Below are 26,829 nucleotides of genomic sequence, written 5' to 3'. Positions count from 1 at the left end.
ATAAATAAATAATAATTTAAAAATTTAAGTATATAGATAAATCACATAAGGGAACTCTGGTCCATCTCTGAGAAGAATACAGTGAATGGTCATAGAACCATCTCTGCCAAAACCAAAGACTTAAGTTTTTCTAGGAGTATCTCAGAGAGGCAATTGTCCTGGAAAGAGACCCATCTCTTGCAGCTGTGGGTCACTTAGGTTACTATACTATTTGGCCCCACATCCTAGGAACATATTCAAGTTTCCCAGAAATTCCCATATGGTAACACAGCTGCAGGTATTTACCAAGAGCTAGCACCATAGTTTTGATTCCTAACTAAGGAGTAAAATAGCTGGGTCTTGGATGGCCTCTTGGTAGGGATACCAAACCCTCACAACAAACTCAACACTTATCAGCTATTGGCTAAATCTCACATGCTATACAAGGATCTTAGAGATAACAAGTAAACTAGAAGGAAGTAGAAACGGATCCTGATTACCTACTCCCTTTGTGACCTTGAGAAATGACTTCATCTCACTGGGTCTCAATTTCCTTAACTGAAAAATTGGGGCTAGGGGGGAGGAGTGAATCAGATGACAGCTTCCATTCTGATTCTAAATCAAAGGGCTGTAGATTTAGAGCTAGAAGACATCTTAAAGGCCACCTAGTCCAACTTCTTCAAAACTGAGACTCTTAGAGATTAAGACACTTGTCCAAGGTCATAGAGATAGTAGGCATCAGAGGAAGGATCTGTATTCCAGTCCTCTGACTCCAAAGCCAGTGCTCCTTCCCTGATGCCATCTTGGTCCTATGGATAAGTAATATCTGGTCTTAAAATAGAGCCCATGTTTGATAAAACTGATTTTTTAAAAAGAAAAATAAATCTGATCCTCAGTTCTTGCCTTTTGAAAATATTCTGTGTATTTTGAATCAAGGTAAGAATGGATTTGAAGTTAGTCCTCTCAACTGAAGTCAGATTCCAAACTAGGGGGAAAAAGGAAGCATCAATCTTAAAATATCCTTGGCATCTAAGTAAGTACCTTGTGAGAGCCTGGAAGAAAATCTTTTTTTCTTTTTACTTTTGTGCTATGTACATAAATGACAAGTAGATGGTTCCTATTTAAAGAACAGAGCTAGTCTCTTCACCATAGAAACCAAAGACAAGGAGATCATGTGAATGTTTTATCTGTGGCACTAGCACTCCCTCGTGACACTAGATAATAATAATGACAACTAGCAGTTATAGCATGCTTTAAGATTTGCAAATTGCTCATTTTATCCTCACAACAATCCTGAGAGGTAGGTGCTATGATTGTCCCCATTTTACAAATTATCTCCATTGTACTAAAGCCCTTTGGCTATGGTAAATAACTATCCAAAGGCTACACCACTGGAATATGACCAGATGACTAAGACTCCAGGTAAGACGCCCCACACATAGTCTTTGATCCAGGGACACTGGCCTCTTGGTGGTTCTAGAAACAAGATATGCCATTTCTCTCTTTCTCTGCTTGATATTTTCTCTGGCAGTCCCCCATGCCTGGAATGCTCTCCCTCCTCAACTCTGCCTACTGACTTCCCTGGCTTCTGTTAAATCCCAACTAAAATCCCATCTTTTACAAGAAGCCTTCCTAACCCTAGGTGGCAAAGTGGATAGAGTACTGAGCTTGGAGTCAGGAAGGCTTGAGATCAAATCCAACCTCAGATGCTACCTTTGTGACCTTGGGCAAGTCACTTAACCTGTTTGCCTCAGTTTCCTCAACTATAAATGGGTGTGACACCATCTTCCTAGCAGGGTTGTAGTGAGAATCAAATAAGATAATATTTGTAAAGCCCTTAGCACAATGCTTGACACATAGTAGTCACTATATAAATGCTTATTCCTCTTCCTCCAAACCCCTCTGAACTCTAGTGTCTTCCCTTCCTTAATTATTATTTCCTATTTATCCTCTATTGAGCTTGTTTTGTATATATTTGTTTCTATGTTATCTCCTTCCTGTAACTAGGTGATTCAGTGGGTAGAGTGCTGGACCTGGAGTCAGGAAGACCTGAGTTCAAATCCAACGAAATCCATCTGTGTGACCCTTGGGCAAGTCACTTAACCCTGTCTCCCTCCATTTCATCATCTGTAAAATGAGCTGGAGAAGGAAATGGCAAACCACTCCAGTATCTTTACCAAGAAAACTCCAAATGGAGTCACAAAGAGAGGGACACAACTGAAATGACTGAAGAACAATGTCTCCCTCATTAGATTGTAAGCTCCTTAAGGTCAGGGACTCTCTTTTGCCTCTTTGTGTATTCCCAGTGCTTAGCACCATACCTGGCACATAGTAGGCACTTAATAAATGTTTATTGACTGATTCCTAACTTTAATAAAACCTGATACACAAAATCTGAGCTTACCGAAGCATGAGTAGAAGGGAATTCAATTCAATTCAATCCAACATTTATTAGCACCTATGCCCCAGGCATGGGGATACAATGACAAGATGAAAAACAGATCTTGCCTTCAAGGAGTTTATATTCCAGCAAGAGGAAGCAATATGTACACAGCAAAGTAAATACAGAATAAATCTGAGGTAATATTTTTTTCCTTAGATGAGTTGAACTCTGATGATTAGAGGAGACAGGAAAAGCCTTTTTTAAGAGGTAATACTTGAACTAAATCTTGAAGGGGATTAGGGATTGAAAGAGGTAGAGGTAGGAATGAAGTGCATTCCAGAAAGAAGATGGAATATTACATGGGGAACATTGTCAAATAGGCCAATTTGGCTGGATCTTAGAGTATATGATGAGGAATGTTCAGGGTCAGCCCTAGGTATTTGCAGTATGAGTAGAGAGGAAGAGAGGAATTTGAGAGATGGGTGGGGCTGTGGCAATGACAAGTCAGGCAACTGTTTAGATATGGGGACTAGAGTGACAGCACAAAATCATGGGTAAGCTCCAAGGTTATGAACCTCAGTGAGTGACTGCAAATGTGGTGGTGGTACCCAGAAGGCAGTTGATGATGTGAGACAGGAACTTAGGGGAGAGATAGGGCTGGATGTGAAGATTTGGGAGTCATCATTTGGGAGACCATCATTGACTATATGGGAGTTGATAAGTTCACCAAGGGAGAAGTGTAGAGACATTTAGAACATAGATGGTGATAAGTAGCCTAAGAAGTGGCCAGGAGAATCAAGTGTCACAAAACAGTAAACAATGGGGAAAATCTTTGCAACAAGTTTGTCTAATGAAGGTATCATTTGCAAGATGTATAAGGAACTGATTGAAATTTATAAGAATAAGAACCTACTGGTTGTTGTTCCAGATCCTTGGGAAGGCCATCTCCACTTCCTTTCCTCTCACTCTCTTAACTCTCTGCAGGCTGGATTCAAAGTTTCCAATGATTTCTTAATTGCTGAATCCAATGGCCTTTCCTCAGTACTTATGCTTCTTGACCTTTCTGTAGTCATTGTTACTATTGGTCACTCTCTTCTCCTTGATATTCTCTTTTCTCTAGGTTGTCTTGACACTGCTTTAGCCTGGTTCTCCTCCTACCAATCTTTTTTTTTTTTTTTTTTTTTTTTGTGAGGCAATTGGGGTTAAGTGACTTGCCCAGAGTCACACAGCTAGTGAGTGTTATGTGTCCGAGGTCATATTTGAACTCAGGTCCTCCACTGCACCACCTAGCTGCCCCTCCTCTTACCCAATCTTGCTACTCTTTGGTTTCTTTTGCTGGTGCTTTATTCAGGTTTTGCCTATTACTGATGCGTGTCTCCTGGGCTCTGTCCTGGACCCTCTTCTCTTTTCTATATGATTCCACTTGGTGATCTTATCAGCTCCCATAGATCTAATTATCACCTCTATGCTGATTCTCACTTCTACCTATCTAGCCCTGACCTCTCCACTTGACTTTCAATATCACATCTTCAACTCCCTACTGGACATCTTAAACCAGATATCCTATAGATGCCTTAAACACAACATATCCAAAACTGAACTCATTATCTTCCCTCCCAACCCCCAAATCTGCCCTTCTCCCTAATTTCATCTTTCCAGTCCCCTAGACTTAGAACTTAGGTATCATCCTTACCTCCTCATTCTCACCCCCACCCCATCTCCAATGTTTCCAAGGCTTGTCAATTTTACCTTTGTAACATCTCTAGTATAAGTCCTCTGACACTACCATCAACTTGATGAAGGCTCTCATATGCACCATAGCCCGCTATTTGGTCTCCCTGCCACAAGTACTTCCCAATTATATTCCATCCTCTACTCGACTATCAAAGTGATCTTCCTAAAGCATAGATCTGACTATGTTAACCCCTACCCCCACCTGCCCATTCAATAAACTCTAGTGGCTCCCTATCACCTCCAGGATCAAATATAAAATCTTCTGCTTGGCATTCAAAGCCCTTAATGACCTGTGCACCACCCTTTCCCTCATCTCCACCCTCTCTTCCAGTCTTCCTGCACTTTATTCCTCTCCATCTACTTTGAGATCCAATGACAATGGCTTCCTTGCCATTTCTTAAACAAAACACTTCCTCTCCCAAAATGCACTCTCTGTTCATTTCCACTGGCTATCCTCCACGCATGGAATTCTCTCGCTCTTCATCTTCCCCTCCTAACTTTCCTTGCTCCCTCCTTCAAGACCACTGTCTTGATTTCTCATAAAGTCACTAGCTTCCAATTGCTCTATTTTAATTTTTAAGGAAGTGTTTTGTTCAGTAATCTTTTGGACTTCCTTTTCCATTTGACCAATTTTGCTTTTAAAGGTATTCTCCTCCTCATTGGCTTTTTGGACCTCTTTTGCCGTTTGTGTTAAGGTAAAAGTCTGCTTCCAATGTGGAGAATGTACTGTCCCAAGCCTTAGGGGTTTGTACAGCTATTTTCAGAGATACTTCTAGGGACTTGTAAATTTTCAGTTCTTCTAAGGTGCTATGACAAGGGGCAAGGTGTTTCCTCTCCAGCACCACAACAAGCTCCACCATGCCAGCACTCCTCCTCACCCCAGGACAGCCCCTCAGAACTATGACCCAGATCCAAGCATGGGCAAAGCAAGAGATTCCTGCCTCAGCTCTGGCAAAGAGATCACTGCAATCCCCCTCTGATCAGTCACTCAATTCCCCCTCAGTCTGTGGGCCAGAAGCTCAGGAAGCAGCCGCTGCCCCAGAGGCGGTTGAGACCTAGCTTCTCTCTCTCGCTGCAATCACATATTTTTTCCACTGACCTTCCAAGTTGTGTTTGGCGTTCATAGGTTGAGAAGTCTGGAAAGCACCACAGCTTCCACAAGAAGCCTTTCCTGATTTCCCCTCACTGCTAGGGCCTTTCCTCTGTTATCTCCAAATCATCCTGTATATAACTTGTTTGTACATAGTTGTTTACATGTTGTCTCCTGTATTAGACTGTAAGCAACTTGAGAGCAGAGATTGTCTTTTATCTTTATTTGTATCCCCAGTGCTTCACAGAGTGCCTAGCACATTTTTTGTTGTTGTTGTTTATTTGTTTCCAGTTGTATCTAACTCTTCATGACCACTTTTGGGGTTTTCTTGGCAAAGATATTGGAGTGGTTTGCCTTTTCCTTCTCCAGCCCATTTTACAGATGAGGAAACTGAGGCAAACAGGGTTAAGTGGCTTGCCCAGGGTCACACAGCTAGGAAGAGTCTGAGGCCAGATTTGAATGCTGGTCTTCCTAATTCCGGACCCACTGCACTACCTAGTTGCCCCACCTGGCATACAGTAGTCACTTAATAAATATTTATTGACTGACTGATTTCCCAAATGATAAATGATCAAAGGATATGAATTAAAATATCAATGCGCGTAAGAAAAAATGTTCCAAATCAGTAATAATTAGAAAAATGCAAAATAAACAACTATAAGGTTTCATGTCATACCCAGCAGATTGATAAAGTTGACCAAAAAAGGAAAATGACAAATGTTGGAGGGGCTGTAGGAAAACAGGCACATTGATGCATTGTTGATGGAGCTGTGAATTGGTATAACTATATTGGAAAGCATGTTGATACCACGCCCCAAATATAACTAAACTACATGTATCCTTCTTATAAGTACAAAAATATTTATAGTTCGTTTTTTGTGGAGGCAAAGAAGTGGAAACTGAGGAGGTGCCATCAGTTGATGAATGAATGTAATTGAGAACTCTTGTAAGAAATGAAAAGTGAGATAGTTTCAGATAAACCCGAGAAGACTTGTGTAGATTAATGCAGAGTAAAGTGGGTAGGACTGGGGGAACAACATACAGCAACATTGTAAAAATGAACAATTTGGAAAGACTGAAGCATTCTTATTGAAGCAATGATCAATCATGATTCCAGAGTATCAATGACAAAGAATGCTACTCACCTCCCGAAAGAGAGGTGACTCATTAATATATAGAATGAAACAAACATTTTAGACATGATCAGTACAGTCTATGGAGTGTCTGGGAGGTGAGCTCTTTCCAGGACTGCTCATCCACTTTGGTGTTCACCTTCACCAAACTTTCACCTATGGCTCCACGAAGCTGTAGTAAGCACAGCAGCCACACCCTGGCACACCATCTCAGCTGGCAGGTTAAAATAGGTAACTGATAGGCTTAAACCCATTAGTGAGTTAGGGTGATGTTTACCTCAAGCATGTGGAGACTTTTCTTGGTGGAATGGGCAGATGAATGTTTGTTTGTTCCAATGGCCATGAAGGTGGCTAAAGCACGTGTTGTAGAGTTCTTAGAGCTTGGTCAGGTATCAAAGACGCCAAAATCATCCACTGTATCCTGAGCCATTGCTTGGTTGTCTTGATTTTTGTCTTGCCACTGCACTTTGATGGCTCAGGAAGAGAGAATGAGGCTGATGGCTTTGTGCAACTCTGCCTCCCTTAAAGCCAATTCACACGTGTGTCAAGACATCATTCCATGAGGTCATCATCCTCTTCAAAAATGAAGGATGAACAACAACAGCTATGGCTAGTATAGCAATTCATTTTGCTTGATTATGCTATTTATAAGGGTTTTGATGGGTTTTTTAAAATCTTTTTTCTTTTCAGGGCTGAGAGGTTGAAGGGAGAAAAAAATGCTTGAGAATTAAAAAGAAATGAAATTTAAATTAAAAAAAGCCTCAGTCAAGGTCCTCTCCTGAGAGTAAAGGAGAAAGGAACGGTGTAGGTGGTTTGAGAACAGAAGTTTGGGAACAGAGATATTAAGGGGGTTAGGAGAGCCAATCAGATAAGAGTAAAGGGATTGGTGGGCACGATTAAGATGAGACAATACATTTGTAGCTGACCCAGTTAGTTGCCTTCCAGTACCTTTCAGCATCACAGGAGCAAGATGGCTATGAGGAGCTTAAAGCAAGATTGGAGTTTTGAAAAGGATTAGGAGTAAAAAGATTTAATTTGGGGAAACAACTCAAAGTCATTTAGAGCCAAGTCTGATGGATGAAGTGGGGTGGTTAGGTTTGGTTTGGTTTTTAACCAAAAACAAGACATGACTATAAAGGAAGAGTATTGCTTTTCTTGTGTAGTTCATAAACGTGGTTCTGAAGACAGTTTCAAAACAATAGTTCCAAAAATGCTTTTAAGAAATAGCTCTGGGGGCAGCTAGGTGGCACAGTGGGTAGAGTACCGGCCCTGGATTCAGGAGGACCTGAGTTCAAATCCGGCCTCAGACACATGACACTTACTAGTGTGTGACCCTGGGCAAGTCACTTAACCCCCATTGCCCAACCAAAAAAAAAAAAAAAAAAGAAATAGCTCAAATGGTCACAGTAAGCATGTAGCTTCTCAAGATGACTGCTCTGCAAAGGATATGTCATTTAGACATGTAGGTCCTGATATATTAAAAACATCAGTCTCATTATTTTATACCTTTGATGGAATTAGTCAGTTAACAAGCCTTTATTAAGCACTTAGGAGCACTGGAGATACAAAAAAAGGCAAAAACACAGGCCCTATGCTCAAAGAGCTCGTTCTAATGGAAGAGACTACATGTACATAACTAGATATATACACAATATATATATGTGTGTCTATATATGTATATATAGATACGTGTGTGTGTGTATATGTATACACACACACACACACACACATACACACATACACAGAAGTTATTTCAGAAGGGAAGGAACTAGCAGTAGTCAGGACCAGGAAAGAGCTCCTGCAGAAATTGGGATTTGAACTGATTCTTGAAAGAAGCCAGGGAAGCCAGTCGGTGGAGGTGAGGAAGGAGAGTGCTTCATACATGGGGAAACGGTCAGTGCAAAGACACAGATATAGGAAATGGGGGTCATGGGGGAGGAATGATAATAAAGTCAGTGTCACTGGATTGTAGAGTGACTTCATGGGAGTAACTGTAAGAAGACTGGAAAGGTAGCAAGGGGCCAGGTTGTCAAACAGAGGATTTTATATTTGGCCCTAGAGGTAACAGGGAGCAATTGGAGTTGATTGACTAGGAGTGAGGGGTGACATGGTCAGACCTGCACTTTAGGAAAATAAATTTGGCAGTTGAGTGGAGGATAGATTAAGGTGGAGATTGACTTGAGGTCAACCAGAAGACTATTTGAGCAGTGCAGATTTGAGGTGATGTTGGATATGTATGAGATGTGAAGGTAGACCATGAAAGGAGACTGAGAAGCAGCAATTAGATACAAAGGAGAAGTGACACCAATACTATGAGGAGAACAACAATGTTAAAGGCTGCAGAGAAGTCAAGAAAGATGAGGACTGAGAGGCCATTAGATCTGGCCATTGAGAGATTAATAATTTTGGAAAGAACAGTTTTGGTTGAATGATTAGGTCAAAAACCAGACTGTAGAAGTCAAAAGAGTGACAGGAAAGGAAGTCAAGGCATAGATTGTACATGGCCTTCTTTAAGAGTTTAGCCACAAAAGGGAGGAGAGATCTGAGATAATTACTATTGGGAATAGATGGTCCAAATGAGAGAGAAACATGGGTGTTTGTAGGCAGGAAAGAATCAGTCAGTGATAGGCAGAAAGTGAAGATTAGAGAGTGTGGTTATGATAGAGGGGGCAGTTTGTTGGAGAGAGAATGGAATGGAATCAAGAGTGCACATACAGGAGGGTGCCTTGGCGAGGAGAAGAGCCACGTATTCATATGAAACAGAGGATAGAGGAGCTAGTGGGAGAAGGTATCTGAGTGATGTGGTGTGAGGAGGAGAGAAGGGGGAGCTCTAGGTGAATGGCCTCAATTTTTTTTGCAAGATCAGAAGAGAGAGTTGGGGGAGGAGGTGTCATCCTGTTGAGGAAGGATGAAAAGCTGCCACGGCATTTGAAACAGCAAATCGATTAGGGAGGTATAAAAAGGATTGGTTTTTTTTCAAAGATGGAAGAGATAAAATAGAGTACTTATTTGCATCACAAAATGACTCACAGCAGGAAATGTTTTTAATAGTAAAATCTTCTAGTATAGTTAAAATATGATTTGATTTACATGCAAATTGTCAGTATCATTATCTTCTACATAAACTTGGACAATTCCATAAAGTCTTTTAGGGCATGGTGCAGGGCCTATCAATAGCATCACCAAGCTAAAGATTTTATTTATGCATACATTACTATAGTCAGTCAAGAAGTATTTTTTCAATTTGCATCCCCATTGCTTAGTACAGCGTCTGGCACAAAGTAAGCATTTAACAAATGCTTATTGACTGACCAACCTGCTAATACAGTACACCTTAGACATAGGACTTTGAAAAGAAAACATTGTCCCTTGGAATCACTCTGTCACAAGTGACATAGTATGAACTCAGTAGCTTCTAATCCACGATAAGGCTATGTTGGCATACCAGCACAACCAGCTTCCAAGGGCAAAATTCACTCAACCACCCAATGATCTTATCTGCATGATACCAAATACATCCCAGCATATTGCTGTGTCCTGCGTTCAACAAATATTTGCTGAATAAATGAAGCAAGTGGTGTGGATTGATGTTTTTTCCCCCCATCAAATTGGCTGATGTATGTGTTGACTTCAACATTTTTGGCATCACATAGACATGGCCAAATCGACCTCAGCTTCCTAACGAAAGAGAGAAGAGAGGCACTAATAATGAGATGTTTGATCATACAATACCCTTGGAACATAAACAAAAAGAAAAAACCTTCAAGAAAAATGTTTCCTTAACTTCTGGTCTACACATTTCTGCTAAATTCCAGTTTCTTTCTTTAAAGATATAGTGGTTCTTGCGGAAGTACCATTCAGCCTTGGGACCTTTCTGATTCTGACAACTTCAAAATCACAGAAGGGTCACCACTGTTGCCTGAGGTGGATCTCTTAGTGATCCAATTCAGAAGAGAATTTCCATAATAATTTCCTCTCTAATGAATAGAAGGAAGTATTTCTGGGGATAACAGAAGTTCTTCCTGCTTGCGGCCTGCTTTCAGTGACTCCAAGATTAGCCGTGTTTGTTGTGAAGCATGGCAGACCAGATTCATCTGCAGGAGTGGTTTTTCTACCACAAGCTGATGAGCCATAATAAATCTGTGATAGGATCACAGATTTAGAGCTGGAAGGAGACTTTATAGAGGCCATTGAATCCAACCCTTCAGTTTTACGGGTGAGAAAACTGAAGCCCAGGGTGATGAAGTAAATATCATCATAGCATCCTGATGTCCAGGGAGGCTTGAATTTTTAGGGTCCCTCCAACCTCACTGTTTCACGCCTACAAAAGGAGTGAGTTTATAGTCCTCCACTGGCCCTGCCCATATCTTTTCACTCACTGGCACCCCTGGTTTGGGAGCTGCCTCTTCTTTAATTACCTGTAACTGCAGGGTTTAGTTAGGTGTTGGTATCTAGGCCTAAGACTTCCCCTGGCATGAAGCCTTCCTTTGTGGGGTCTCTCTACTTGGGTTGATGGCTGCTTTGGGTAAGGAGCAGTGATCTTATCCTGTGATGAACCTGCAGAACCTCTTGGCACTGGCCTATTCTGTTTTTTCCAAGGAGTTCTCTCTTTAGTTTGCTGTTTAGCAGAAGATGCACTGTCTTTATGAGATGATGCTGTAGAACTTCTCCTGGCTCTGGCTGGTTCCCTTTTTATTAGCTCGTGCCTCTTGGGCTGACGGCTCAGTTGGGGACAAGCTCTCGTTCTCTGGGGGTTTTGCCAAGGTCTCTTTGGTCTCAGACTTCCCCTTTGTATAAACCTGCCCCCTTTTCACTGGGTGTTCCTTTGTAACTAAATTGTCCTCCCGTGCTAACTCTGACAAAAACTTTTTGTTCCAGAGGAATCTGTTTCTATGGACTTGTCCTTTCTGAGCTCATTGGTGGTTGATAATTGGAACCTCACTGCCATCGGGGGTTAAGCTTTCAGGATTCTCTCTCTTTGGGGATGGCTCCCCTTTTAGGCACTCTCACCTTTGGAATCAGCTCATTTTTGGCGAGCTTAGCAGGAACTTTTTTGCTGGAATGAAGAACATTTTGAGTTCTATCTTCCTGTAGCTGGTTGTCACTTGGCTCAGCTTGGGATGGTTCAGGAAGTTCTGATGGAGGGGTTTCCCCCTCCTGATTCAGCTTGGGGCCTTCAGGTGGGCTTGGATTGGTGGGTTCTGGCAGTTTGGTGGGATGCTGCTTGTTATGGGCTCCTGATTCCAAAGTTGTCTTTTTAAGCTGTGCTGGCCCTTTTGCTGTCTCTCTTTTGAGAGAGGAGGGTTTTTTGGCTTTCACCTGCTGAACTGACTCCTGATTTGGCAGCTTGTCTGTTATCTTCCTATTGGAGGTCAACTCCCTTTGTTGAGCTCTTTTTTCTTTTTTCTGTCTGTGGGCTTGAGGCTGATCTGGACCTTGAGTTTGTTGGATTTCTGAGAAGGGAATAGGGAGGTGAGGGAGTTTAATTTGATGGGCTTCTTCTTCTAGGGTAGTATTGGGGCTGTGGTGCAATTGTGGCTCTGGATGGGGAGGACTGATGAGAGGGAGCTTTATCTCACTGTCTTTCTCTTCTTGAGCTTTCAGGGAATTATCAGGGGGAGTTAAGTGCATGTTCTGTGAAGGATTGGAATTGAGTGGACTGATGGGAGGAAGTTTGATTTCCCCTTCCTGCGATGGTTGGGGCCTAGGAGAAGGAGTTATGTCTTGGTCTACCATTTGTCCTGAGGCAGATTCCCTGTTGGGTGAATGAGATTTGCTAGGAGCTTCCAACCTGGGGGATGGCCTCCTACTTTGGAGAGGAGCTAGAGTTCGGGGCTGTGGTAGCCTAGTAGGAGCCCACTTGTTTGGAGGGAGCAATGAGATTGGGGCATCCTTTTCTTGAGTCTGTTTTTGACTTCTTGGAAGATCTTCAGGGTAAGGGGTATCAACTCGGATGACTTCTGTTTCATGGGTTTCTTCCCCCAAAGGCTGTCTCAGAGATGAGCCAAGCTGCTGTGTTGACTCAGAGTGGGAAGGACCGGCATGAGGGAGTTTTACTTCACCCAGTTCCTCATTTTGGACAGTTTGAGTGCTAGGTGGTAGATTTGGTTCGTGCTCTTTTGGAAGTTCGGAATGGGAAGGAAGTTGATCTTCCTTGACTTCCTTATCCTGAGTGGTCTGAGAGCTGGAGGGTGATGGGTCAGGTTTCTGCGGAGGCTCAGAATGAGTGGAAGGAACTTTGGCCTCTCCTGACTCCTCATCTTGCTCTTGCTGAGGGCTTTGAGATGGAGGTGGGTCTGAGCATTGTGAAATCTCTTGGTGAGACTCATTGGTGGCAGATGGGCCAACATTTTTTGCTCCATCCTGGTTTGGCATGACCTGGCTTTCAGAGGAGCCAGTTGTATGGGCTAATGGTTTCTTATCAGGACTATTCCTGTTAGAATTGACATCTGAGTTTTCGACTTCTTTTCCATTAGTGTGTTTCTGATTTAGGGGTAAGTCTTGGAGTTCTGGGGGCTTAGGATGGTTATCAGATTCCTTGTCTTGGGCTGGCTGGGGAACATGAGGTAAATCTGGGTTGGAATGCTGTGAAGCATTCTGATTGTTGGAAGGGACTTTTAGTCTATGGGTCTCACCCTCCTGAGTCATTTGATGGTTCTGGGTAGGAGTTAGGCTCTGGTTTTCAGGTACCTTTTCATGACTCTGTACCCCAAAGGGAAATTCTGTGAAAACACCTTCTGCTTCCAGTTTTGCCAAACGCCTTGGGGATGGAATTAGGAATGATGGCATCCCATTGAGAGTCCTCCTGCTGGAGGGTGGTCCTGCTTTAATATAAACAGAAGTTAGCTAAAAACAAAGTCATAGAAACACACCATAATTACAGAAATTCTAATAGTAGAGAGAACCATTCTTACATCTAATATATTTAGATTCTCCAAAAAGAAAACCAAGCTAAAATTAGAAACAGGCAAAGCCAGCCATCGCTTCTTGAAAATATTCAGAATCTAGAATTCTCTTTTCCAGGAAATTGTATAAAAATAAATTTTAACTGAGAAAATTAATATTGCATGTAGAAAAATGAAGATGCTTATTTACATGCATAAATGTTATACACAGTTTCAGAAGTGATCAAGAACATTTTCCCAAGGATCTTAAACGGATGAGGTTTTACCACCTTGAAAGGAGACGGGGATCAGTCACCACTTAATCTGTTGATTGCATATACCATAGGATGTATATGTGACTTAGAAGTCTTATAATAGAAAGCATAGGTGTTCAAGTCCCAAATGCTTCAACCTCAAATACAGAGCTTCCAGTGCTCCTACTGATATTCACAAGAAACCCTATACTGTCTTCTATAGGGAAAGGACTAGCATTACCCTTTTCCCTCAAAGCCAACCCAGATATCAAGAGTAGCACTTGAAAGCAGTAATATCAATGAGGAGGACAAAGAGTCTTTCAATCATCCTGGCAACTGATATTATGAGGGGCTCTTGATTCAGAGAGAAAAGTCCTATGACCAAGATTATCTCCAGACTCAAACCAAGTTTAGTTGGAAAACTATGACAAAGTGGTGGCCTCATAGCCATTCTTGGAGATTACTCTGGTTAAGACCCAGTTACTAAGATCCATAACCAAATTAGGGAGGGAGGAAGTGAGGAAGGAAGAAAAGAAGGAAGCTAGGAAGGAAATATGGGAGGAAGGGAGAGAACAAGGAAGGAAACGTAGTCATTAATGGGTCAAATTTGACATGAAGAGAGCTTTCTAACAGAGAGACTCAGGGATCTACCCTTGGCACTGTATTTACTGACATTTTTACTGGTGGTTTGGATTAAGCCATCAATGGCCAGCATAGAAAATTTGTAGAGACATAAAGCTGAGAGACAGGCTAACACAAAGAAAAACATCATCAGGCTCCAAAAATATCTCAACAGGTTAGAATAACAGGACAAATTTAGTGAAATAAGATGGGATAAAGATAAAGCTCTACACCTGGGTTCCTAAAATCAACTTACTAAGTAAACAATAGAAGAAGCAAATTAGACAACAGTTCGTGCAGAGGAAAAAAGGGTGTGCTATTGAATTGCCAACTCAATATGAGTCAGCTATAAAATAAAACAATATGTAAGCCCTAATGTTCTCCTCAAGTGCATTAAGAAAGTTGTAGCGTCGCTAGTGAGGGAAACAACAATCCAATTGTACTGTAATTTGGTCACATCACCTGTGTATTACTGGATTCCCCTCTGGGTGCTACATTTTAGAAAGTACATTGGTAAGCTAAAGAGAATTCAGAGGAAGCTAGCCAGGATAGTGAGGGGATTGGAGACTATACCATAACAGGATCAATTGAAAGAACTGGAACTATTCAGAGTAGATAAGTAGTGGGGGAGGGGAGGATTGGAGGAAGGGTAGGAAATGATAATTGTCTTCAAACATCTTAATACATGAATAGGATTGAATTTATTTTGATTTGGACTCAGAAGGTAAGACTAGATGTAAGGGTGGGGGGGAGGATAGGAAATTGCTCCAGGGCAGATTTTGGCTTAATTTAAGGAAAAACTTTCTAACAATCAAGCTGTTCACAAGTGGAACAGACTGCTTTGGGGGCATGCCTTGGGAGTAGTGGGTTTGCACTCCAGAAACTTCTCATCAGAGGCTAGATATTTGGGACATTGTAAATATGACTGGATTCAGGCATAGATTAGACTAGATAGTCTCTGAGATTCCTTCCAGTTCTGAAGTTCTGAGACCACTATGGGCTTAAGAAGAACCCCCAAGACCAGATGGTCTGATCCTTTATTCTTAGCATTAGGATAAACTGGGTACCTCTTAAATTGGAGATGTCAATTAGCTTTCTCATTAGCTTCCTAGCATAAAGTCTTAGAGATAAAAGAAGCCCTAGAGATGATCTAATTTGTGAGCTGTCAATTTTTAAAGAGAAAACTTTTTTGTAATATTCTTAGAATGAAACCTCTAATTGTCCCCAAGCAACTGCTTAAAATATGTGTTACAGGCAAATTAGTCATCTACATTGTGAGGGGAGATTCCACACTGGTAGTTCTCCATACCATTTAAATCGTAGGTCTAGAACCACCCCCCCCCAAAAAAAATTCTAAGAGTATGTAATTTTGAAAAGTCACATTATATTTTATAAAAATAGATTTCTTCAATTGATGTCAGAGATTTTACACCAACCTCATCTGTATTGCTTTATATATTTTATTCATTTATTTAATGAATACAAATCAGTACAATACAACCCAATAGAAAGACCAAATTATCATTATTTGTTATCTTCAGAAGGCCCTTGTTATAATGCACAAGTGTGACCTAGGCTAGGAGGGCCTTGAGGAGCTGCTAGTAATTAGCCTTCTCCTATAAGCACATTAGCCCAACGAATTTATCAGATGAGCTAATTGTTGCCTTGGAAGGCAGGGAAAACTTGCTCCTGTTGTATGAGAGAAGAGAGGAAGGTAAGAGGAGGGAAATGTGATAGCAACAAATTCTTGGTCGAAGGAGAATTGGCCAAATGTGGACAATGGCTAAAAAGAGAAGAGTAGATCCAAGAGGGACCCCTGTGCTTTAGCAGAGTTAAGAATTTTCAGCCTGAACATCATTGATATACTGAGTTAGGTATTCATTATCTATAGCACTTAACATACTTTAATGAGATGAGTCAATAGATTCCTTCTAGTTTGGCTAATAGAACTTGACCTATGTACTATGTACTAAGAACATGCAATTCATGATATACTACTTTCTGACCTAGTCCAAAACCTTCAACTGTCCCATATCCATTCTCTGGCTTACTAGTTTGTAATAATCTAGCAACATCAAATCAACTCTTTGGCTGGTTTTGAATTTCAAATAATTTTTACATGTATAATTTTATTATATTATCCTCATATTGAGGATCTCAGTCAGTTGTTCAAAGGCTCATTTGGAACCATGAATTCTGCCAGGCCAGGGTAAAAACAAATAGAGAAACACATATAGAGAGATAATGAAAAGGGCATCTGAATACATTAAAATTAGTGTAGGCAGGATCAGGAAGCACATATTTAACTCACTTTGGTTATTTTCATGACAAATATTTTTAGGCCTTTGTGCTATGGAAACTTTGGTTGGCTCAAGGATTTCCTGGACTAGTTGAGCAAAAAAAAAAAAAAAAGCCTATTTTTAAATGATATAACTGTTCAAAAGTTCTGAAAGTTTGTCATTCTACTTTATTTTCAATTATTATTTTATCCATGACTAAAAAGGGATATGACCAAAATCTTAGTTTTCTCCATTTAGACTAGGTTGACTTACCCTGCTTAAAAAAAAACTCAGAAATTTCTGACTACTACCACTGATTAACCTCCTCCCCCCAGGAATTAGCTTCATTATTCATTATAAATTACTGATATTAAATAATTATTGCTGACATTTATAATGCCCTACAGTTTACAAAGTATTTTACATGCATTATTTCAATTGATTCTCACAACACCCCTGTGAGCTAGGTAATACAAGTATAATTAACTTCATTTTACAGAGAAGGAAACTGGGTCTTAATGATCACGTCCAACCACCTTTTTTTTTTTTTTTGAAAGGAAGAAGAATCTGGGGGCCAGAGAGGTTAAGGAACTCACATAACGTCACACAGCTATAATTTGTCCTTTAGATTAACCTCATCTTCATTTTCAGTGCATGACAGTGGCATAGGGTTGATATTCTGAGCCTCCAAGCAAAAACATAGACAAGGGCCCTTACCCTTTGTTAACTGAAAAATACAAAAACACCAGCTGAAAGGGTGTCTCCTTCATGAAGTTCTTTGAAATATAGGGGCTACTTAGTATTTACACCTAAGGAGAAATAAGAAGAAAACAGCTGGCCTGGGGTACCTCATACCTCTAACTCCAGCTTTTTCTCTATGACACAGTCTTCAAATAGACTAGAGCCACATGATTAATTAATTCTTAACAAGCTAAGAGTAATTCTATGGGCCTCAGTTTCTGTAGGAATTACCTGCTTAGCTTATTAAGAATTAATTAGTCATGTGGCTAATTCCTATAAATTTGGAAGGTTTGGTGAAAGTCAATACAAGAATCATAGGACCACAAAATTTTGGAAGGTACTTAGAGATTATCCAACTCCTTTGTTTCACAGATACAGAAACTGATCTCTTCCCTCAGTAGGGAAATTGAAATGTGAACCCAAATCTTCTGACTCCTGATCCAATCCTCTTCCTACCATACCATGTTATGCATAAATATCTTGAAGAACTTCAATAGTCCCTGATAATATTTCGCAAATAGCTTTATTAAGTGACATATGAAGGCTACTTTCCACTATACCCTGAAATTGCCTGTGTTTTTAGACAGGTCAGATGTGTCAGATCAAAAAGAAGGGGGTGATGGAAAGGGAAGTTGATATGATCAGACTATTGAGAAATGCAAAGGTGTCATGCAGGGAAATACCTGTACTGTCAAGTTGATTTCCTCTAAAGCTCATGTCTAAATAAAGGGCTTACCTGACCAGACAACAATCCACCTACCCTCTGTTGCATTTTTCAGCATAATCCTCAATGTGTTTCACTAGGGTTCCATTATAACAGCGAGGTAGACCAGAGTTCAAGTCAGACTTCCTCAGAATTGGTGACTCAAATAGCATAAATGTTGGGAAAACATTACTACGACCCAAAAAGCAATCTAGGAACTGGAAAGGGTAACTCACTTTCCAGACTTGCCCAAGGTCACTTGTGTCATAGGGGCTTCCATGTTACAGTCCAAAAATCACAGAAACTACCTTTGACCTGGTTACTTCTCTTAGAGAACTAAATAGATATAATTAATTTACGTTTTTTTTGTTTGGAAAAGAAAAAAATTAGTATTGGCATCTAAGTAGTACAGTTCGAGATGATATTTATAGTACCTTCAGTGCCAGGTATGATGTTGTCAAACTGGTCAGACACAGCAAGGTATTGTCTAATGAGCTTACACAGTTTCTGGTATGCAAGATTTATATCATCTACCAGTAAGAGAGAAAATATATTTTAAGGCACAAAGCACATAAAAACAGCAAATTCTCAATTGTTAATGGTAATAGATAAATAATATGAATATATTTCACAAATTTTAATCAAATCTCCCATCAAGTCTTCACCTGGGCTATTACTAAGTAATGATTAATAATAGTTAATAGTCTACTTTTTGTCCGGAAAAGGTACATCTATTATCTGAAGACCAGTCTAGCTAAATTCCTAAAGACCCATCACCAGGTTGGCAATGGGGTGATGAATTTGGGGGCCATGGTATAGCACACTTCTACACAGTTGATTTCTACTTTGATATACCAACAACATCTCTCAAGTTTGTCCCCTTCTCTCTCTTCATGTGGTCACCACTCAAGTTCAAGCCATCACTTTTTTTTCTTCATCACTTTTCACTTAAATTATTAAGATAGAATCCAAATTTTTCTGCCTGCCTCAAGTCCAGTCCATCCTCCTATATCCTATCATTTACTTGGCTGACAAAGCAATTTTCTTAAAGTACAGGTATGACCATGTCTCTTTTTTGCTCAATAAACTCCAGTGGCTCCTTATTACCTCTAAGGTCAAGTAAAATCTCTTATGTTTGTCATTTAAAACCCTTCACAACCTGACTCCATCCTACCTTATTATAAATTACTACCAAAGATCAAGGTACACATGGACTTGTTTGTGGGATTTGGCAAGGTCTTCAAAGACTTGCTTTCTATGTCATCCCTTGCAACAAATGTTGGTGGGAGAGATGCAATTATTCTCAGGGTTGTTCTTTTGCTTTATGTGAGTCATGAACACTATAGGATGACCAAGAGTCCTATGAAATGGTGATTCTTAATGCTATTGAGTGTGTGATGAAACCAAATGAAACCCTAAATGCAAATTTAAATGCAAAATGCCTTTATTTGCCTCTGTAAGAAAAACTGTAAGTTGTCCTTTCAATTAGCTAGAATTATTTTATGTCTTCTGGTCTCATTTATGATAAAAAAATATCATCATGGCTATGGTTCAGATTCTACAGTGATGTGTCATTTCATTTTTCATTGCACAAAGAGTTCAAATTTAGATTACTAAGAGTTAAATTAAAATCTGAAGCTATCTAAAACCTGTGGGATCCTTAGTACCATCTGCCCCCCTTTCTTACTACTACATAGTACTCATTATAGAAGCAAAAAGGCTGAGCATCATTTCATATGTTCTATCTGTTTCATGGATATGGCCCCCAAAATTCATCACTTTGTGGTCACCTTATTGGTAACATGTTTCTCCATATTTAGCTAGGATATTTCATAGATAGCTGTCCTGTTCTTAGAACTGCATTTGAAGCTTTTTCTTGTTTGCTAGAAACAGCCAGAGATTACACTCTTTTGAGAACAACCTTTGAGAACCCAGGGTCAAGTCCATGCCAAAATGAGGCAGCAGAACAAGACTTTTCTGGAGGTTTCACATTTTCACGTATATTATCCGAATTTGTTGATTTCAAAACATCTCAATGGTTGTAGGAAGGGATTAGTGTCGCCACTCTAATTTTACAGTCTAGGATTTTAAGGCTTAAGGACATATGGAATACACAATAAGTGAAGAGAACAGAATCTTCATCTCTAACCATATTAACTAATAATAAAGATTTGGAATGTACAATTACTAGTCACTATGTGTTAATAGGGCTAGACTGCAATACTATTATTCAATGTTACAAGGAATATTTATGGCTTTGCCTAAGAATTTGCCTGACATAGAACTTCTAAGTCAGTTTCTTTTCAATTCCAAAATAAAAGTTACCACTTATTTTCACGAAACTTACTTACCTGTATTGATCAATGCATCAAAGTAACCTGGATTTTCTTGATTTATTCTAACATAATAATCAACTCTCGAGACAGAAAATTCAATCTCTGAACGACTGAAGAGCCCCATTCTCCGCAAATTCCCTTCATATTTTTCTTTGTTCATTGGCACTAGCAGGATATATCGAGGCTCAAAGTAGGAATGTTTCAAACTTCTCACGCCCTTTGAGATGAAAGAGAAAATGAATGAAATTGAAGACAATGATAGATAATTCACCTGATCGGATAACTAAGTGAAATGTCTTCAGAGAGTATGTTAAAATAGTTTTTATTTTATTTTATTTTATTTTATCATCATGAAATGAACTGTCCCTCATGGAACATATCAAACTATGGTGAACCTGAGTGCATTCCACACAAACATCCAGTTAAATCACTGTCAGGATGAATGAATTTACTCTCCAAAACTTGCATTGGGAATGTACAGAACTCTATCAATACATGCCAATGACATTATAATGGAGATAAACAACAACAGTCTTGCGGCATTCTAGACTCTTGTTCGAATGGCATTTTGAGAGGAGTGATGGTACTTGTGAATGTCAGGGAGTGGGGGGAGGAACATGCCTTGATGAATATGCAGTCCTTTATTTCTGGTAGTAGTGTTGGAAAGGGAGAGATCTATTTTTACCGCACATTATGAGCTTATTCCCATAGCTACTAGCCAATGATGTGGCCCAATAAAATATCAAGATTAATCTAGGTTTCCTACATGTCATTTTTAATCCTGGGGAGGATTAAGGGGATGGTAAAGGGTGGCAGAAGCAACAAATATCAAGGGGGTGGGAAGGCAAATTAAGGGAAAAGGGAGACTTGTACTGCCAGAATCAATTTATACGCTACAGCATTATCAAAACTGGTAAGATATAAAAAATTAGGGAAAAGTTTCAGTAGAACAGGTTAGATAATCAAGATATATAACCAAACACATAATAGAACAGTATTTGATAAACTCAACATAAAATGTCATAACTGAGGAAGAAATTAATCAACAAAAACTGTTGGGGAAATTGGCTAATATTTTGACAAAACATAGGAGATGACCACCATTTCATATCATTCTTACTTTAAAACATAAAAGATCCATGACTTTATCAGTCTGGGCATTTCTTCAATCAGAGGTTATTAAAATGGTTTTTAGTACTGATGTGGCATTTATCACCCTGGCAATTATGATTATAAGCATCTCTAAGATGAGGTAGGTTGGTCCTTACACCCCAAACCCAGACTATTACTGCTCCCATAATCAAAATGTTTCTAGCTTGGTAGGACAGGCAGTGCCTGAGCTCTGCTGGCAAAACTTTTGATAACCCAAGATCACTACCACACAACGATGAGGCAGTAAAGTGGGACTTTCATAGTCATATCAATGACTATCAAAGCTCAATAAGTTCAAAATGGATTTTACACACACACATAACTTTGTAAAAGTTAGAGAATTAATGGAAGGTCATTGATTTCTCAACTGTAGTTTGGTGAAAAATTCTTAACCATCCATGACTTGTTAGAAAAGATGAGGGTCCAAATTGGTGAATTTGACTATACATACATACATACGTATGTACGTGTGTGTGTGTGTGTGTGTATCTTTTGTGACAAAAAACATTTGGAATAAAAAAGAAGCAAATTAGGAGAAAAAAACTCCTTGTAAAAAGCATATCTGAAAAAGTCTAATATCCAAGATCTACACTGAAATGACAAATTCAGAGCCATTCTCATGGAATTACTATGATTGAGTTCAGAGGAAAAAGATATGTCTATACAAAAATACTCCTAGGAGCATTATTTGTAATAAGAAAAAAATTTAAAAACAAGTTCTGTGTACAAGAATTGGGAAATGACTGAACAAATCATAATATATGAATGTATTTGAATATTATTACATCATTAAAATGATTATGAAGACTATTAAAAAAATTGGGCACTGGACATGAAGTCAGGAAGATCTGGGTTCAAATTCTATGCCAGGTAATAGGTATTTGAGCCTGAGCAAGTCACTTCTCTGGGCTGCCTCAGTTTCCTTAGCTGTAAAATGAGGGGGTTGTACTCAAAGGCTATTAAGCTCATTTCCAACTCTATAGTTCCTATAATCTCATGAAGTGATGCAGAGTAAAGAAAGCATAACCAAAAGAAAAAGAAATACACTGACTATAATTGCGTAAATAAAGTTGGCAATAACCAAAACAAAATTCAGATAGAAGTATGGGAAAGAATTTCAGAAGGGATCATGAAAACAAATGGGGTGATCAAATCACCTCTCAGTTAAAGTTAGTCTATGTATTTTTTTTAAAATTTTTTAGGCAATTGGGGTTAAGTCACTTGCCCAGGGTCACACAGCTAGTAAGTGTCAACTGTTTGGTCTGAGGCCAGATTTGAATTCAGGTCCTCCAGACTCCAGAGCCAGTGCTCTATCCACTGCGCCATCTAGCTGCCCCATCTGTGTACTTTTTTGGTGTTTGTTTTAAACAATTTGTAAATAACAGAAGGTTATGGTTACATGTGTTATCACTTTAATTTGTCATATTGTGTTTTTTTCTTTTTTCTTCTTGTTTATATATTTTAATATTTGTACTTGTCAATAGAAGTCATAATATGTTAGATTAAAAGAATAGCTCAGTCTGTTAAATTTAACGTTATTTTTACTGATTTGATCAAAACTATTCAGTGAGTTTCATTATTCCTAAAACACACATATTGTATGATTCAAATTGACTAAACCATTTTTAGTGCTTCTGTAGTATGGCCAAAAATCCCTATTTTTTAATAGCTAACAAGCTATTCTACACCACTGTTCAATTTTAAAAATTCATTTGACTCGTACAACTATGGATTTTTATTCATATGGTCTACTATTTACATAACTGGACTGCCTCTAGTCTAGATAAATTCAAAGTCCCTTCTAGTAATAAAATTCTCTACTGAGTTCAAAACCATGCTCAAAAATTATATGCAATGCTGAGATAAAAATTTAAAAGATAAAATGCTTAAAAACAACAATAACAAAATCCAACTTCTTAAAGATTTATACCAGAAGCAGTTTATAAAATAGTCTGCTACTAAAGAAAAATCTTTGTATGCAGAATCAAGTCACAGACAAACAGGCAAAACTTAACCTTTCCTATGTTGATGGATTCCAATAAAACATGAAATTAGACAAAATAGGGAACAGTTAATTCTGTTGACAATGGAAGCCACTGGTGCTCAGGTATTAGCTCGGACTGTGGTTCGACAAATGGATCAAAAGTTCATAAGCCAAATGACATTGCAGTCAGGTGTCTGAATGGTAAGATAGGGTTTGGTTCTACTAAGAATATTACTGTGAAATTACATTGGTCAGGAAAATGTGATATGAGGTGTGCCTTCATTTGATGTGAGAGTGCAGGAATGAGCTCTCCCCAAACAAAATGAAACCAACAAAATATGTAGCAGACATAAAGAAAAGGAAGGAAGCTGTCAGGGAAATATTCAAATTGGGGAAAGACAACTGTGGTATTATTGAATTGTTGTTGCCTTGTTATCCCAATAGAATATACACTCCTTGAGAGCAGAGATTATATTTTATGCTTTCTTGTAGCTTTCATGACTGCCTGATTAGAGGGCTAGCTCAATAAATATTTGTTGCTTGATTGAATGAAGAAAAAAAAAACAACAAAGGAAGAAAAGCACTTACCTCAATTTCCAAATGAACACAGCTTGCCAGACCATCTCTTGCAATGCCTTCTATAGTATCCCTACTTAGTCCATAATTATTCTTGTTATATTGATATGTCAAAATAAATTTTCCCTGAAACCCAAAAAATAAATCATTTAGGGGGTGGAAATTTCTTCTATGAAGAATTCTAATATAAGCACAATGCCCTGGTACCTCTAAATTCCGATATCAGACCCCATAAGCATTTCAGAAATTAACAATTCTGCTGTACTAGTGAGAAGGTCTTTTAAAAATCCATATCATTGAATCATAGTAATCTTAGATGTCATTTATTCCAACTCACATTTTAAGCATGAATCCATTCTCCAACATTTTCAAGAAGTGTTAATAAGGTTTTTTTAAAAAAATATATCAAGCTAGAATATGCTTCTCTGCAACTTCATCCACTGGTCCCATTTTTGGTCTTGGGGTCAAGCAAAACATGTCTAAATCACTTTTCATAGATAAGTCCTTCAAATACTTAAGTATAGAACTGATGGAGTCTGAACTTATATCAAAGCATATTTATTTTCAGTTTCTTTATCTTTTTCATGGTTTTTTTCCTTTTGGTCTGTTTCTTCTTTCACAACATGACTAATATGGAAATATGTTTTACATGACTGCACAGGGAGAGGGGAGGAGGAGGGAGAAAAGGAGAAAATTTGGAACTCAAAATTTTTTAAATGAATGTTAAAGGTTGCCTTTACATGTAATTGAAAAAAAATAAAATACTATTATTAAAAAAGAAAAAAATAAAGTATTTTCATTTCATTTGTAAAAAAAACAAAAAACCAAATACTTAAGGATAGCATTTATATTCTTCTTGTCTTTCCCTTTTCAGGTAAATATTCTTAGTTTTTTTTCCAACTAATCCTCCTCTGGCCCAGCTTGAAGAACCTTGACTGTTTTGGTTACTTTTCTGTGAATTCACTAGAATGCTTCCTGATACGGTGCCCAGAACTGACAACAACGTTCAGATGAATTCCAACTAGGACAAAGGACACTCAAATATTCAAAGACATCTGTGATATCAACCATATGAATGTTTCCTCCAGAGATGCAAGCTGCAATTCACCCATGGCAACCCACCCTATTTAGCTCGTCTGTGTCCTCTCAGAGCTCACCATAGCGAGTTCACCAAAAGCGCTACTGACCTTTCTCACTTTCTTCAGACATTGTGAGAATACCAAGAGAGCACCCAAGCCCATCCCCTCTTTCCAATCACATATTACTCTGATGATATTCTTTTATATCAGACGATCATACAGAAGAACATCTGGATACTGTAGTGTAGTTTAGTCAAAATGTGTTAATGAGGATTATGAAATTATGTTGGTCAGGGCAACAATATAGAGAGTTTGCCTTTACCTGATGGAAGGAAGTAGAAGTGAAGAGCTCTCTAAAGCAAAATTGAGCTAATTAGCTTTTTTTAGCGACCATGTTACACACTAAAATCACCAAATGTTTTTCATGTGCATTGCTGTCTAGCCACATCTCCTTTATGGCATGCCTACGTAACTGAGTTTTTGAATGTTAAATGTGAGTCTGCATGAATACCTAGATGAATCTGATATTGCCTTGACGTGAGTGCTCGGCCCACCAGCGCTGATTACCTCCACATCTTGTCTCATTCTTGTCTGTGACTTTCAAGAAATCTACAGAAGATTCACCTGCTGACCTGGAGATCATTGTCTGCTTCTTTTCATACCTTTACACAGAATAAAAGGTAGCAGGATAGCACTCAGGCTCCCTCTACATTATCTCTCACTCTTACTGTATGATTGGCCTGCTTCTTATTCTGGTCCCTGATGATATCTTTTATGCCACTTCTTACCCAAGAATTATTGTTTGTTAATACCTTACAGCCCATTTATATTTACAATGTATCTCATTGCCCTTTGTATCGCTTGCAATTTTGATTCCTCCAAGGGCATATTGTTTCATCATTCACAACATCACTGGAAGAATGTGGCTGTTCAAGTACAGCAGCAAGCAGTTTAAAATAATTGAAAGCACTGTACAATTTCCTTAATGTAATCTAATCTTATACCATCATTACCACTCATTAGTTCTATGTCCTGATTACTGTTTATTTTTGGCACTTGTCTAGGATATACATATATATGTGTGTGTATTTGAACATACTACATGTATATATGCACATACAACATACATATATGTCTATATATATCTATATATTTTTCTATCAAGCTTACAACTGCACTGAGATGCTTGGGATGTCCTATATATACATACATAAATATATATATACACACATGTATTTATGTATGTGTATGTGTACATGTATATGCTGTGTATGTATATACAGGGAGCATTTTTATGGGGGTATGTGTATGTGTATATGTATGTATATGTATATGTTATATATGTATATACAGGGGGCATTTTTATGGGGGCAGCTAGGTGGGGCAGTGGATAGAGCTCCAAGTCTGGAGTCAAGAAGGCCTTTGTTCAGATCCAGCCTCAGATACTTCCTAGCTATGTGATCCTGGGCAAGTCATCTAACCTCATTTTTGCCTCAGTTTCCTCATCTGTAAAATGAGCTGGAGAAGAAAATGGCAAACCACTGCAGTATCTTTGCCAAGAAAACCCCAAATGGGGTCACGAAGAGTCAGACACGACTGAAACAACTGAACAACAAGAACACATATACACATAAGCATGTATTTACTAACTCATTGAGATACCTGTTGATTTGTATACCAAAAGCTAGGTAATATGATTTTTAATCCACTTTGTTTTTTACAGTGTGAGTGGTTAAAATGACCTTTTCTGAGTTATTAACTCAGTTATTAACTGAAGAAAATCTGTAGAGTGCTCTGGGGAATCAATGTAATTATTACAATGGCATCTATGAAACTGAAGAACTTTATCAGAGACAGAATCCTTCTTCCTTTTGGAATCTGTGTGGGATGCCTCTATGAGA

The 26,829-nt window shown here is 38.9% G+C and overlaps 1 protein-coding gene across 1 annotated transcript in view; it reads right to left on the bottom strand.

Moving 5' to 3' along the window:
* Positions 1-26,829, bottom strand: part of LRGUK (leucine rich repeats and guanylate kinase domain containing) — a 131,155-nt gene that overhangs the window by 54,395 nt on the left and 49,931 nt on the right. The window contains exons 13-15 of the mRNA XM_027842357.1: positions 23,862-23,975; positions 20,153-20,354; positions 18,236-18,331 (exon numbers count right to left, since the gene is read on the bottom strand). Coding sequence (XP_027698158.1) covers positions 18,236-18,331; positions 20,153-20,354; positions 23,862-23,975 — 412 coding nt within the window. The remainder of the gene's footprint in view (positions 1-18,235; positions 18,332-20,152; positions 20,355-23,861; positions 23,976-26,829) is intronic.

The sequence above is a fragment of the Vombatus ursinus genome, unplaced genomic scaffold (genome assembly GCF_900497805.2).
Source record: "Vombatus ursinus unplaced genomic scaffold, bare-nosed wombat genome assembly UNPS02014870.1, whole genome shotgun sequence".
In the NCBI taxonomy this organism is placed as follows: domain Eukaryota; kingdom Metazoa; phylum Chordata; class Mammalia; order Diprotodontia; family Vombatidae; genus Vombatus; species Vombatus ursinus.
Note: the sequence above shows the minus strand (reverse complement) of the source record. Positions and strands in the feature narration are given on the sequence as shown.